The sequence below is a fragment of the Chiloscyllium punctatum genome, chromosome 9, assembly GCF_047496795.1.
Source record: "Chiloscyllium punctatum isolate Juve2018m chromosome 9, sChiPun1.3, whole genome shotgun sequence".
NCBI lineage: Eukaryota > Metazoa > Chordata > Chondrichthyes > Orectolobiformes > Hemiscylliidae > Chiloscyllium > Chiloscyllium punctatum.
In genome coordinates this window covers 28,528,480-28,543,373 of record NC_092747.1, presented here as the reverse complement: position 1 = coordinate 28,543,373, position 14,894 = coordinate 28,528,480, and the positions used below count along the sequence as shown (strand labels likewise).

General features: G+C 42.2%; 1 protein-coding gene across 1 annotated transcript in view; it reads left to right on the top strand.

The window, feature by feature from the left end:
- The window catches only part of gpr143 (G protein-coupled receptor 143), an 88,818-nt gene that overhangs the window by 35,013 nt on the left and 38,911 nt on the right, over window positions 1-14,894 (top strand). The window contains exons 4-7 of the mRNA XM_072576603.1: window positions 3,264-3,356; window positions 3,804-3,913; window positions 5,335-5,443; window positions 9,658-9,775. Of these exons, the coding sequence (XP_072432704.1) occupies window positions 3,264-3,356; window positions 3,804-3,913; window positions 5,335-5,443; window positions 9,658-9,775 (430 nt within the window). The remainder of the gene's footprint in view (window positions 1-3,263; window positions 3,357-3,803; window positions 3,914-5,334; window positions 5,444-9,657; window positions 9,776-14,894) is intronic.

The following is a 14,894-nucleotide window of genomic DNA, read 5'->3' as shown; positions in this document are numbered from 1 at the left end:
GCTATCTGCAAGAATAATAGGGTAGTTACGGTAGGGGATTTTAACTTTCCAAACATCGACTGGGACTGCCATAGTGTTAAGTGTGTACAAAAATAATTGTCTGCTTCAGTATGTGGATGTACCTACTAGAGAAGGTGCAAAACTTGACCTACTCTTGGGAAATAAGGCAGGGCAGGTGACTGAGGTGTCAGTGGGGGAGCACTTTGGGGCTAGCGACCATAATTCTATTATTAAAATAGTGATGGAAAAGGATAGACCAGATCTAAAAGTTGAAGTTCTAAATTGGAGAAAGGCAGATTTTGACGGTATTAGGCTAGAACTTTCGAAAGCTGATTGGGGGCAGATGTTCACAGGTAAAGGGACGGCTGGAAAATGGGAAGTCTTCAGAAATGAGATAACAAGAATCCAGAGAAAATATATACCTGTTAGGATGGAAGGAAAGGCTGGTAGGTATAGGGAATGCTGGATGACTAAAGAAATTGAGGGTTTGGTTAAGAAAAAGAAGGAAGCATATGTAAGGTGTAGACAGGATTAATCGAGTGAATCCTTAGAGTATAAAGGCAGTAGGAGTATACTTTAGAGGGAAATCAGGAGGGCAAAAAGGGGACATGAGATAGCTTTGGCAAATAGAATTAAGGAGAATCCAAAGGGTTTTTACAAATACATTAAGGACAAAAGGGTAACTAGGGAGAGAATAAGGCCCCTCAAAGATCAGCAATATGGCCTTTGTGTGGAGCCGCAGAAAACGGGAAAGATACTAAATGAGTATTTTGCATCAGTATCCTGTGGAAAAGGATATGGAAGGTATAGACTGTAGGGAAATAGATGGTGACATCTTGCAAAATGTCCATATTACAGAGGAAGTGCTGGAAGTCTTGAAATGGTTAAAGGTGGATAAATCCCCAGGACCTGATCAGGTGTACCCTGGAACTCTGTGGGAAGCTATAGAAGTGATTGGGCCTCTAGCTGAGATATTTGTATCATTGATAGGCACAGGTGAGGTGCCAGAAGACTGGAGGTTGGCTAACGTGGTGCCACTGTTTAATGGTAAGGACAAGCCAGGGCACTATAGACCAGTGAGCCTGAGGTCAGTGGTGAGCAAGTTGTTGGAGGGAATCCTGAGGGACAGGATGTACATGTATTTGGAAAGGCAAGGACTGATTAGGGATAGTCAACATGGCTTTGTGCGTGGGAAATCATGTCTCTCAAACTTGATTGAGTTTTTTGAAGAAGTAACAAAAAGGATTGATGAGGACAGAGGAGTAGATGTGATCCATATGGATTTCAGTAAGGGGTTCGACAAGGTTCCCCTTAGGAGACTGATTAGCAAGGTTAGATCTCATGGAATACAGGGAGAACTAGCCATTTGGATATAGAATTGGCTCAAAGGTAGAAGACCTTCGAGCTTGCACCTTAGGGTGTAGGTAGAGGGTTGTTTTTCAGACTGGAGGCCTGTGAACAGTGGAGTGCCACAAGGATTGGTGCTGGGTCCTCTACTTTGTCATTTCCATAAATGATTTGGATGCGAACATAAGAGGTACAGTTAGTAAGTTTGCAGATGACACCAAAATTGGAGGTGTAGTGGACAGCAAAGAAGGTTACCTCAGATTACAACAGGATCTGGACCAGATGGGCCAATGGACTGAGAAGTGGCAGATGGAGTTTAATTCAGATAAATGTGAGGTGCTGCATTTTGGGAAAGCAAATCTTAGCAGGACTTATACACTTAATGGTAAGGTCCTAGGGAGTGTTGCTGAACAAAGAGACCTTGGAGTGCAGGTTCATAGCTCCTGGAAAGTGGAGTTGCAGGTAGATAGGATAGTGAAGAAGGCATTTGGTATGCTTTCCTTTATTGGTCAGAGTATTGAGTGCAGGAGTTGGGAGGTCATGTTGTGGCTGTACAGGACATTGGTTAGGCCACTGTTGGAATATTGCGTGCAATTCTGGTCTCCTTCCTATTGGAAAGATGTTGTGAAACTTGAAAGAGTTCAGAAAAGATTTAGACAGTTGTCAGAGTTGGAGGATTTGAACTATCGGGAGAGGCTGAACAGGCTGGGGCTGTTTTCTCTGGAGCATTGGAGGCTGAGGGGTGACCTTATAGAGGTTTACAAGATTATGAGGGACATGGATTGGGTAAGTAGGACAAGTCTTTTCCCTGGGGTGGGGGAGTCCAGAACTAGTGGGCATTGGCTTAGGGTGAGAGGGGAAAGATATAAAAGAGACTTAACGGGCAACTTTTTCACACAGCGGGTGGTATGTATATGGAATGAACTGCCAGAGGAAGTGGTGGAGGATGATACAATTGCAACATTTAAGAGGCATTTGGATGGGTATATGAATAGGAAGGGTAAGGAGGGATGTGGGCCGGGTGCTGGCAGGTGGGACTAGATTGGGTTGGGATATCTGGTCGACATGGACGGGTTAGACTGAAGGGTCTGTGACCATGCTGTACATCTCTATGACTCTAAAACATAAGACTTATCTCCAGGACTCTATAATCTAGTCATCACTTAGCCACGATAAGGTTGGGGCCAGGGCATAACCCTAACAGATGCACTGCTAAACTCCTTTCTTAATTGGTAATAAAGGGTTATGGAAGCTACCTTCGGGAATTAATTTTTAAATCCATTTGAGCCTGGTTACGTCTTGAAAATTTGTCACATTCCACATTTTTTGAAAAATAAAGCAAATTGCTTGCTTGTTTTGAATTATTTAGTGTTCAGATAACTATTAAGTTAATTGTGGAGATTTGGTTGTTGATATATCCTTGAATAATTGCTCCATTTGATATGAACTAAGGCACAACGATGAAAGGAGATTTTCAGATTTGCTTACTGGTTTACTGAACTCGGCTGAGACAACAACAGGTATGAGTATTGCAATTGGGAATGAAGGGTTATGGGGAAAAGGTGGGAAAGTGGAGTTGAGAATTATTATCAATCATGATCTCACTGAATAGAGGAGCACGTGTGATGGGCTGAGTGGCCTACTTCTGTTCCTACACACATTAGCCTCCATGTCTTAACAGCCAAGGAGAGAGAAATCGAGCAGGGCTCCAGTCTGTGACTTTTATCCAGTGCACTTGCAGTAAATGCAATCTGCATATGACTGATACCATTGACTATGATCAAATTTCCCACAAGATTGACAAACGGTGTGAAATTTTACACTTGCAAAGGATTCTGGAATCTTAATGGGTTCAATGAATGCCAAGAACATTTATCAAATGTGATGATAAAGCCGTTTTTTTTTGTTTTAAACAGTATTCTAGTGTTGTACCACATGCTGACCTGGGGTTTAGCTATCCTGCTATTGGTTGAAGGTGTCGCCATGCTCTATTATCCATCCATTTCCAGGTTAGTAACTTCAGGAATTCGATACAACTTGCTCGGTTCGGACTCTTGGCCTTCAAAAATCTGATGCAGTGCAGAAAATGCTTTTTTTTCTCCCCAATATTGTCTAATACTAATGTATATTCAGAAGCTCCCATTTCTGAAAAAGCAATAGTAGAATTGTAACCCTTGGCTCTCCTTTTAAAATATATTTAGTGGAAGGGATGGCTTTCATGATTTTTTGACAATGCTCAAAAATTAGTCGACATGTGAATGTAAATTGAAGTAATAGAGAGACAACATCATCCTGTGCTACTAATGTAAAACTTGAATTGTGTTTAGTTTTTGAAGTTCTGTGCCATGGTAACTCTTCTCTGTAATACAGCATCATTGCCTCATGATGTTTATGGTAGACAGAAAAGTACCTATATTGAATTCAAGGTGATTAATATGAACTTGAATCTTTCCCAGCTGTGAGAATGGACTGGAACATGCAATCCCTCACTACATCACGACCTACGTACCTCTGTTGCTCGTTCTGCTTGTAAATCCCATCCTGTTTGGGAAAGCTGCATCTGCAGGTATGACTTGCACAAATATTGCTCAACATTACTTTCATATTTTCTCTCTATCAAGCTTAAAAGGTGAACCACAATGGTTACTATAGCCATGCATTTCAAAAGTTCTTCCAAGTTACTCGTTTATACTCATTGTTGACTTCCAATGAGATATAGGTAGCAGCACTGCAATGGGCTCTGTGTCTCTGGTTTAAACATAGGGAAGCGGTCCTGGTGATAGCTAGTCCATCCCTTCATAAAACCATAAGACATGGGAACAGAAGTGCACATTTAGTCCTCCGCCACCAATCAGTGAGATTGGGTCTAATCTGATAATCTTCAACTCCACTTTTCCTGTCTTAACCCTCTGTTTTCCCCTTATTCATGCTGTCCTGCTGAAATCGTTTGCCGGGATGTTGGGCAAATGCAATGCACCTCATTGTTGATTTTGTCCGACAGCACTCATTTGCAAGCTCCTTGTGTGAATAATGTCAAAATGCATGATATGGTTTTCACCCAGGGAGGTGCAATCCAGTAAGAAAGCAACATCATCCGGGATACCAGGCTCAGCTCTCTCATCTCACATACAGACAGGGGCAGAAATATTGTTTATGAAATTCGCATCGTTGCAAAAGATATATCATTTAATATTGCCTATCTTTGCCATTCCCAACAACATGAAACCAAGTTTTTAAAGCCCTAGAGTGTTTTCCTCCTTTTAAGTGATTCTTTTTTCACACTTGAATATGCACAGTCACCTTGTAATTTGGTGTATAGGAACTGTGTAACCCATGACATCCGATGCGCTTACAATTTTATGGATGAATGAAAATGGAAATCATGTGATTCATAACCTCCATAACTAGTGATTATTCAAGGGGAACCAGTGCCTCAAAATGAAAATGCCAGAAGTATGAATGCATTGGGCATCTTATTGTGACTGGCCCTCCCTGTCAGCTAATACTTTGCATGGGGCCAGATTGCTTAAGTGTCTTTAACTGTTCATGAGGTGAATGTTTTATATCTCTCATTTAAGTATCTGGAGTGGGTGATGGGCACTGATTTATCTATGCAACGGGGTGAGTGAATACTACAGAAAGTTATTTTCATTATTAGTTTGGATGAGGGCCAGCTGACTGTTGGTGAACAGCATGAACTTATTTAAGGATTCAATCATCCTCTTTTTAATTTAATTCATAAGCACCATCATGTGAAATACATTCATTCATTCACTAAAGAAATCTTGTGATGACATTGGCATTTGGAACACTTTCAATACTGCTCTGTTATCACTGCCGCTGGATTTCGGTCTGCATATCACCAATCGCACTATTGAAAAGTTGTTTAAATTCAAATGGTTGGAAACTTCATCTGTTTGTGATAGAATTCACATTTTTAAGTGTATTATTGCATCAGGTTCAAGGGAAATACATTTTATTTTTCAGTTGCCTCACTCTTGAAGGGAAGGCAAGGCATATATACAGAAAATGAAAGGCGTTTGGGCACTCAGATTAAATTAAGATTTTTCAAGATTCTGCTTGTATTTATTATTTGGTAAGGCCCAGTTATGTATTTATGATAATTGCTAATCTCAAATGCTGAAACTAAATTACCTGATTCTATTTGTTTTTCTTGAAATATGAAATAGTGATAAGCATGTTAATAGTGGTGTTAGATACTAATATCTTTAAACCTCATTCAAGGTTGTGAATTGAGTCATAGTTCATTTACTCCTTCATTCCTGCTCCCCTAATGACTTACTGACTGACTTTATAACTTAAAACCATATACTTTAATAACTTTGCCAAATATAAAACCTACATCAAATGCATCTTTTGAAATTTTCAATTGAGCTGTATAGGTTCACAAAGCAGGAACCCATACTAATACTTTAACTAATTATGAAATCACAGAGTCTTACAGCATGGAAACAGACCCTTTTTATCCAACTCATCCGTTCTGATCAAGTTTCCCAAATGAAACTAGTCTCACTTGCCTGTGTTTGGCCCATATTCCTCTAAACATTTCCCATTCATGCACCTGTTCAAATGTCTTTTAAATGTTGTAATTGTGCTCACTTCCTACAAACATGCCTAGGCTGTTTTTTTTCCATTCATGGGATGTGGATGTTGCTGACTAGGCCAGTCCTTACTGCCCATCCTCCGTTCCACTTGAGAATGTGTTGGTGAGCTGCTTTCTTGAACTGTTGCTATAGGTCCATGTGCAATAGGTTGACCCACAATTCTGTTAGAGAGGGAATTCCAGGATTTTGACTTTGTTGGTGAAGGAATCTCAATATGTTTCCAAGTCAGGATGGTGAGTGGCTTAGATGAGAACTTGCAGGCAGTGATATTCACATGTACCTGCTGCCTTTCTAGATGAATTTGTTCATGGGTTGGTTTAAAAGGTACTGTCTGAGGAGCTTTGTTGAATTTCTGCAGTGCATCTTATAGATAGCATGCACCCACTGCTGCTACTGAATGTCAGTGGTGGGAATAAGTGGATGTTTGTAGATGTGGTGCCAATCGAGTGGGATTGATAAAATGTTGATTAAAATTGCTCTCATCCAGGCAAGTGGGGAGTTTTCCTTCGTGGTCCCGATTTGTCCTTTGTAAATGGTGAATGGATATTTAAGATTCAGGTGGAGCAGTTTTCACTGCAAGATTCCTACCTTTTGACCCCAGTACTTATATGACTGACCAGAAACTGAACTATCATATTTATCTAGGGTAACCCAAAGGATGTTGATCGTGAGGGATTCAGTGTTAGTGATGCCATTGAATGTCAATAGTCCACAGTTAGATTCTCTCTTATTGAAAATGGCCATTCCCTGGTACTGGTGTGTTACTTGGCCTAAGCCTGGATATTGTCCAGGTTTTGCTGCTTTTGTATTTGAGGAGTTGTGGATTGCGCAGTGATCAGTGACCTTATGATGGAGGGACGGTAGAAGGTGGTTGGGCCTCAGACACTATCTTGCAGGGATTCTGGAGCTGGGAGGACTGACTTCCAACAACTTCAATCTCCATTGTGTGCATTGACTCCAGTTTTTCTAGAGCTCCTTGATGCCATACTCTGGCAAATTCAGCCTTGATATCAAGGGCAGTTTCTCTCGACTCCCCTCTAGAATGCAGCACCCTTGTCCATGGTTGGACCAAGGTTGTAGTGAGGTCAGGAGCTGAGAAGCCCTGGTGGAACCCAATTATGGTGTCAATGATTACTGCTGAACAGGTACTGCTTCATAGCACTATTGATGACATCATGCATCACTTTTTTACTGATGATCAAGATGAGACTGGAAAATTGCCCAGGTATGTCCATCCACCAAAAGCAGGACAAATCCAACCCAGTCAAATATTGTTCCATCAGTCTATTATTGATCATTATCAAAATGAAAATGTTATCAAACAGCACTTGTTCAACAGTTAACTGACTGTGTGTCAGTTTGGCTTCATACAAACATGGTCAATAGAGTTCAACTCCAGTGGGAAATGAAAGTTGCTCCTCAGCCATCAAACCAGCATTTGACCAAAAGGGAAGGGTCAAGGAGCCCTGCCAAAATTGGAAACTTGAGTAAACATTTCCAATAAACAGAGACATTCCAGTACAAAATAAGACGGTTGGAGGTCACTCATCCCAGTTCTAGGACATCTCTGCAGGGGTTCTTTAGCCTAACCATCTTCAACTGCTTCATTAATGACTTTCCTTCCATCATAAGGTCAGAAGTGGGGATGTTCACCAATGATTGTTCAATGTTCAGCACCATTCATGATTTCCCATATTCTCACACAAGGAGACCTGAACAACATGCAGCCTCTGGCAGAAATCTGGCAAATTACAATCACTCCACATAAATGCCAGGCAATGACTAATTGCATTTGACATTCGATGGCATTATCATGGTTGAATCTCTCACTATCAAAAGCTTAGGGGTTGCCATTGATCGGGAATTGAACTGGACCAGGCATATAAATACAGCAGTGACAAGAGAAGCTCATAACTTGAGAATTCTGCAAAGAATAACTGATCTCCTCCTTCCCCAAAGCCTGTTCGTCATCTACAAGGCATAAGTCAGCACTGTGAGGGAATATTCCCCACTTGCCTGGATTTCTGCAACTCCAACAACACCTTGAAGCTTGGCGTTCAGGACTAAGCAGTCTGATTTTTGCAGTGCTCCTCCTAAGAAGCAGCAGTATGTACCATATCCAAGATGCACTGAAGCAGCTAATCAGAACTCAAATCAACAGCATCTTCCACATCCATCGTTTCACCAGGAGGGATGAGTGAAGCAGATAGATAGAAGCATCACCTGTATGTTCCCCTCCAAGTCCCACACCTTTCTCTCTCTGCATGATTTTGCTGTCCCTTCACTGTTGCTGGGTCAAAATTCTGGCATTCCTTTCCTAACCACAGTATGGATGTGATAACAGTGGTTCTAGAGGATGGTTCACTTCTCCCAGGACAATTTACAAATGGGCAGTAAATGCTGGTCTTGCCAAACGACACCCGCATCCTGGGAATCACAGAATCTCTACAGTGCGGAAGCAGGGTCATTCAGCCTATCAAATCTACACCGACCCTCAGAGCAGCCAACCCAGACCAACCCCTCTACCCTATCCCTGTAACTCTGCATTTCCCGTGGCTAACCCACCTAGCCTGCTCATCCCTGGACACTGGGCAATTTAGCATGGACAATCCACCTAACCTGCACATCTTTATACTGTTTTGATTGTTTTGGCCTTTTCAAATGTTATTCCAAGTACCTTTTCTAAAGGTTGTGACTTTACCTGCCTCAACTACCCTCTCGGATTGCATTCCAGATCCCACCACCCTCTGAGTGAAATTCCTTTTCCTCAAATCCCCTCTAAACTTCTTGCCTTTTGCTTTAACCTTATGCCCCCTTGATCTTGACCCTTTGGCTGAGAGGAACAACTGTGTTCTATTTATTCTTCCCATGCCCTTCATAATGTTAACCAGTTGTACAAGGTTCCCTATCCCTCATCAGTCTTCTCTGCTCAAAAGACAACAACCCAAGCTTATCCAGCCTCTCTTCACAGCTAAGAAGCTCCATCCCAGGGACCATTCTGGTGAATCACCTCTGCACCCTTTACCGTGGCACTCACCTACCCCGTGGTGCAACGATCTGGACCGTTTACCTCCTTCAATCTGTACTGTTCTTAAAAAGAAACTGGCCCTCCATCTCTCTTCTGTTTGCATCTCACGAACCCATCACTCAAGACATGATTTCAGAGTTTGCTTGTGACCAACATGGAGGTTTTTTTTTGAATCTTGCAGTTTTTACTTTGTGAGAAGAGTGAGGCTTGTGTAGCCAGAGTCATGAATGACAGTCTGAGGCAGGAGCACTCTGAATGTGCTCAGTAGTGTAACTTAATTTTAATACTTCTATAAAGAGATATGCCTGTTAACAGATTAAATAAGCCAGTAATAAGATTTGTAAAGCAACTGTAAATCTACATTGATTTATGTTTGGGGAAAACAATCATGCTTTTTATACCAAATCATTTGATTTGAAGTGTTTGTTCACCACTTTGAGATGGTAAGGTTTGTTTTACTGTTGTAGGATTCTTCTATGAGCAAAATGCTGGTCATACTTAAATGCATTAGTCATTGCACAATAAATAACTTACTGAGTGTTACAAAATTGGAGGGAATGATCAGATGCTGCATAAATGGAAGCTGTTTCTTTTTGCTTTCTTTACACTGCCGTTTTGTTTTTCTCTATTTTCACGTGCCTTTTTCCTCTTTCATAGCTGGCTTCCAAATCTCATCAATGAGAGCCTTTTATTCTACCTTGAGCTGCAGCCTGACATGAACAGGGAGCTGCTGAAGAATGTCAAGAATGCCGCTCTGATCACTTGGTTTACGATGGTAATGTAAGATTATGCAGATGGTTGTGTACCCTAGAACTGATACACACCTTAACTGACCCAGCATGATGTTCATAAGCAAAAAAGACTAGATTAAGTCTGTTCCATTTTTCTGTTGATGTTATCCTTGTTAATGGAAAAATACAATAATCTGAGCTTATCCAAGTAAGCTTGGAATCCATTCTTAATTAAATCACAGTGCAACAGGGCACAAAATTTCCTTCAAAGGCTAGCTTTTCAGTTTTCAGAGGTTCCAAATCCTTCTCACTAACTTATTCATCATCAGTTGATGCTGTCACCATTGTAATAATCACTTCTGTATTTGTGTTGACTGATTTCCCCCCCCCCCCCTCCTCACGCCCCTTCTCCCCCTCTCCCTCTCACCCTCCCTCTCACCCTCCCTCTCATATCCTGTGACACCTTTAGTTCCGAACCGCCCAGACTCTTCTTTTTGTTTTGTCCTCTCTGCCAAAGGATGGCACCTTCCCACCCTCCACTGAGGGATCTTTTTATCCTAGGCAAAAGTGAGGACTGCAGATACGAGAGATTAGGGTCAAGAGTCTGGTGCTGGAAAGGCACAGCAGGACAGGCAGCATCCGAGGAGTTCCCTGATGAGGGGCTTTTGACCGAAACATCGATTCTCCTGCTCCTCTGATGCTGTCTGATCTGCTGGGCTTTTCCAGCACCCGACACTCAACTCTTTTTATCCTGACCACTCTACCCCACCTTGGGACTTGTTTCTCCCCCTCCCCATCTCTCCATGTGACCTCCCCACCACCTCCCCTTGCAAACCTTTTCTCCCTGATCACCCCACAATCCTTTAGTGCATTTGTTTTCCTGCCTGAAGTACACTGCCCTAAGGACTCCGCACAATTTGCGCCTCCCACCCCTGGAACTGACAGATGGAATTCCCACTGGCTCACTATTCCCAAGAAAAAGTACTTGGCCTTGGTGACGTTTCCTGGATTGGCCATCCACTGTGATTGACTTTTTACCCTGGTGTTTTGGGGATTTTTGCAGTGAATTTGCCCATTGACCCTACCTCCCTCCCCTATATTCTGAGCACTCTCACCAATGAAAATAGGCGAAAGTGGATTCTGCAGGTGCTGGAGATTAGAGTGGTGTTGGAAAGCACAGCAGGTCAGGCAGCATCCGAGGAGCAGGAAAATGGATATTTTGGGCAAAAGCCCTTTATCAAGAATGAAATAGTTTTTCCTTTTTTTATGGGATAAACCAAGTGTTTGTTTTTGAATAATGATTGTCGTGGAGAGCTGTTTAGCAACACCTGGCCTGGGACTTTACCTACACAAGATTCTGGACCAGCACAGTCTCCGTATTTAGTATAGAAATACCAGTCATCTTTTTTTGAAAGAATATGAATCTTCAGAGCACAGGCTGATTATCTTGTCATGAACTCATAATTTGAACTCGCTTATGAAGAGCTGATTTATAAAGGACAGTAAATCAAATGCATTCAAGAGACCAGTTATCCAAGTGGTTAAATACAACGTAATATCTCTGGGAAAGCAAACCAAGGTTTTTTCAAGTCTGTCGGGGGTTTTTTTGCCAAATACATTCAACATAATTATAATGTTACAAATTGTAAATATCCTCTAAAAGACAAAGATTTTAAGATCGCATTTTACTACCAATGGGAATTGACAAAATCAAGAAAATCTATTGTGGATAATTTTCTAATAGTGAAAGGATGGGTTAACATGGACAGGAATGTCCCAGTTTGGTCAATGCTCAGTCATCTGGGGCTTGGGCATTATTACCTGAGTGCCCCTGAGCCAGAGAAAGAGGAAAGCAGTGGATGTAGATGTTGGGTGAAAATGTATATGGGTTGTTCCTATCACTGAGCATCAGGTTTTGTAGGTTCACGTAGTGGGGGTGCTTTGTAACATTAAAAAGCGTTTGTTAGTTTCCATGACCTGGACTGAAATGTTGTTGATACTTGGGGAACATCTGACCGCATTTATCAGCTTCTAACCCAACAATGAGGTTTGGGCCTAGTGTGAGTTACCCAGTGACAGACCAAACTCTTGCATACCTTTTCATATGTATTTGTAGTAACTACGTTTCACGGTGCAACTGATTTCTTCTCTGACTTCTGTGTTAATCAAAATGGAATCCTGTTAACCACAGATAAGTTAAAAAATCAGTAAAGTGACTGTCCTGTAAAGGGTTTTCCTGCCTGAGGGGGTAGGAGCAGACTGAGCGAAAATTACCCTGCATACTCCCATCAGTCCACTGTTCTAGCTCATCCAATGGTCATGGGCTACAATGCAATACTGCTGGTTTACAAACACTGTGATTATAATATGCAAAGGTCCTGCCATTGATCGAGGTGATCCTGGGAGTGTTTAGCTCTCATGCTGTGAGCTTCTGTCCAGTATTCAGGTGTGCAGTGCAATGATAACGTTGGTGCTAACTAACACACTGGACACAGCAGGTGTCTATAAACCTAACACTAATTGTAACCTGCTTGCACTTCTGAACCTACCTGAGCCCCTGAAAGCCTGTCTGAACTCCTTATAATGGGAGGTTGCTTTTTGCACAGCACACATTGTAACTGGATATCTGGGCATTGCTCATAAGGAAGGATGGAAGAGGAGCAATTGAGTCCAGGCCAGAGGGCAGGTTCACAGGTTCTCCAGTGCAATCCTGGAAGCTTTACCCAGGGAAGGGGGAGAGAGAGGTTATTTCTTTGCAGGCCTCTAAGCATATGCTGTGAAGGGATTGGATGCATGTGGTGTAGCCTATACACTGTCCGTGTGTGATCCCAAAAGAACCTGTCTACAGTGCGTCCATAAAGCTCAATGACATCTTTCAAATGGTCAGTCATTTAAATGCATCTTCAAGTTCCATCACTGACCTGTTGTACCACCACACAGCTCAACTCGATATTACTTACCTACTTTGGACTTGTTTCTAACACTCTTAATCTTCCCCACCACCTTGCAGTTACACCTGATACAACATCTCATCAACATTTTGGCTTGCACTCCCCTCCATCTATTTAGCTCTGTAAAGTGCATCCCTAAATGCATGGCAACCCTTTCACACACTGTTACCACCTCACTTTTAGCACAGGAGGATTGGTGCGGGATAGGAATGCTGCCTTATCCTCAGCCTTTATTGAGGAAGGGTTTCTCTGAACTATTGATTGCAGCAGTGCCTGAGGCCATCACATCACTGACACCTTTTCCACGGCACCATGCGTGTGGTGCCTGCAATGGTCATAAAGTTACAGGTAGTTTGACAATGGACCTCCTGCTTTCCACCTCCCCCTTTTTCACCCCTCTCCTTCTACATTTGTTTTCAGATACCCAAGGACTGTTGTCTGATCAGTGTGATAATGGAGAGCAAGGACAGGTTTGATGAAGGGGCATTGGCTTTAGATCTAACCAGTTTAGATGTTGGCACTGTATACTTGAGAGGTTAGTATAGAGGTGAGATCAGCATGGAGTGAGCTACTCTGCACGAATAAGCAGCGGCAAAGCTGGTGGAAAAAGAAAATGTGTATTTTTGTTTCCTGGAGAGCAAAGTACTGACATAGTGCTTCAGAGTACTCTGATAAGGACTTCATTGGGTGAGATTCAGGGTACTGTTATGACTGTTTGGTCTTATGATGTGTCTACTTGAAGTTAAATGGAATGCTTTTGGAGACCGAGCTTTGACCTCCTACAAAATCCGCTTGGAGACAGGTCAAGTGACCTGGGTTGTCATGGACTCAGCCCAGGTTAAAGTTTATTAAAAGTGAGATGCCAATTTTAACAGGTGGCTGACCTTACTGTACAGATTGTCAGAAAAACGTGGAAGTTCAAACACCAGACTGCTGAGAACTTGGTGTAGTATATAATCATGGAGTGAGATTGTCCGAGTCAGGATGGCTCGGGAATCCTTAAAGATTGCTGAGCTTGATTCCGCCTTTCAGGAATACCTTTTTAAGGATGTAGCTAACGTGGGTTGTGAGCCCACATTCAGCACTCCCAACCTGATCACTGGGAGTTGTAGAGATATACAGCACAGAAACAGATCCTTTGGTCCAACTCGTCCATGCTGACCAGATATCCTAAATTGATCTAGTCCCATTTGCCAGCATTTAGCCCGCATCCCTCTAAACCCTTCCCACCCATTGCAGACAGAGGCACATTTGTATTGGTCATTGAGTCAGGACAGCTTTTAAAGGAGATATAGTTCATGGCACCTCAGAGATGCAATAAAAACCATAAGCAATAAGGTCCATAGTGACAATAGTAAGTGCCAAAAATGGGTCATTCATTCATTACATTATTTATTTGATTATTGTAAAGGCATGTTAACTGACTCTGCTGTATAGCTGTTCCTCATGATGATGTTTGCTGCTACCATTGTCTTTAAGTGTAGGAAACTACAGTGCCTGCATGCTCTAATATGCCAGAGGAAATCTAATTTCTAGTCAAACCAGAATGGTCACTGTGTAATTAACAAGGTCTAGCTACGTAGCAACTGCTTACAATTGAAAAAGCAAAGAACAGTACAGCACAGGAACAGACCCTTTGGCCCACCAAGACTGTGCCTTTCTAAACTCAAAACCTTTTGTCACTATGCTGTCCAAATCCCTCTATTTCCCACCTATTCATATATCTATCAAGATGCTTCTTAAACATTGTTATTGTATCCGGCTCCTCCTCCACCTCTGGTAGCGTATTGCCAGATGTTTGCCACCCTCTTTTTTTTTTTTAAAAATTTGTCTCCCACACCCAAACTTTCCCATTTACTTTAAACCATGACCCCCTGATAACTAACATGTCTACCCTGGGATAAAGACTCCGTCTACCCTGGGATAAAGACTCCGTCTACCCTGGGATAAAGACTCCGTCTACCCTGGGATAAAGACTCCGTCTACCCTGGGATAAAGACTCCATCTACCCTGGGATAAAGACTCCATCTACCCTTGCTTCTCATAGTTTTGCAAAATTCTATCAGGTCACCCCTCATTCTGTGACATTCAAGTGAAAACAAACCAAAATTGTCTAATCTCTCCTCTGAGCTAGTACTGACCAAACTAAGCAACACCTTGATAAACCATTTCTGTACCCTCTCCAAAACCTCCACATCCTTCTGGCAGTGTG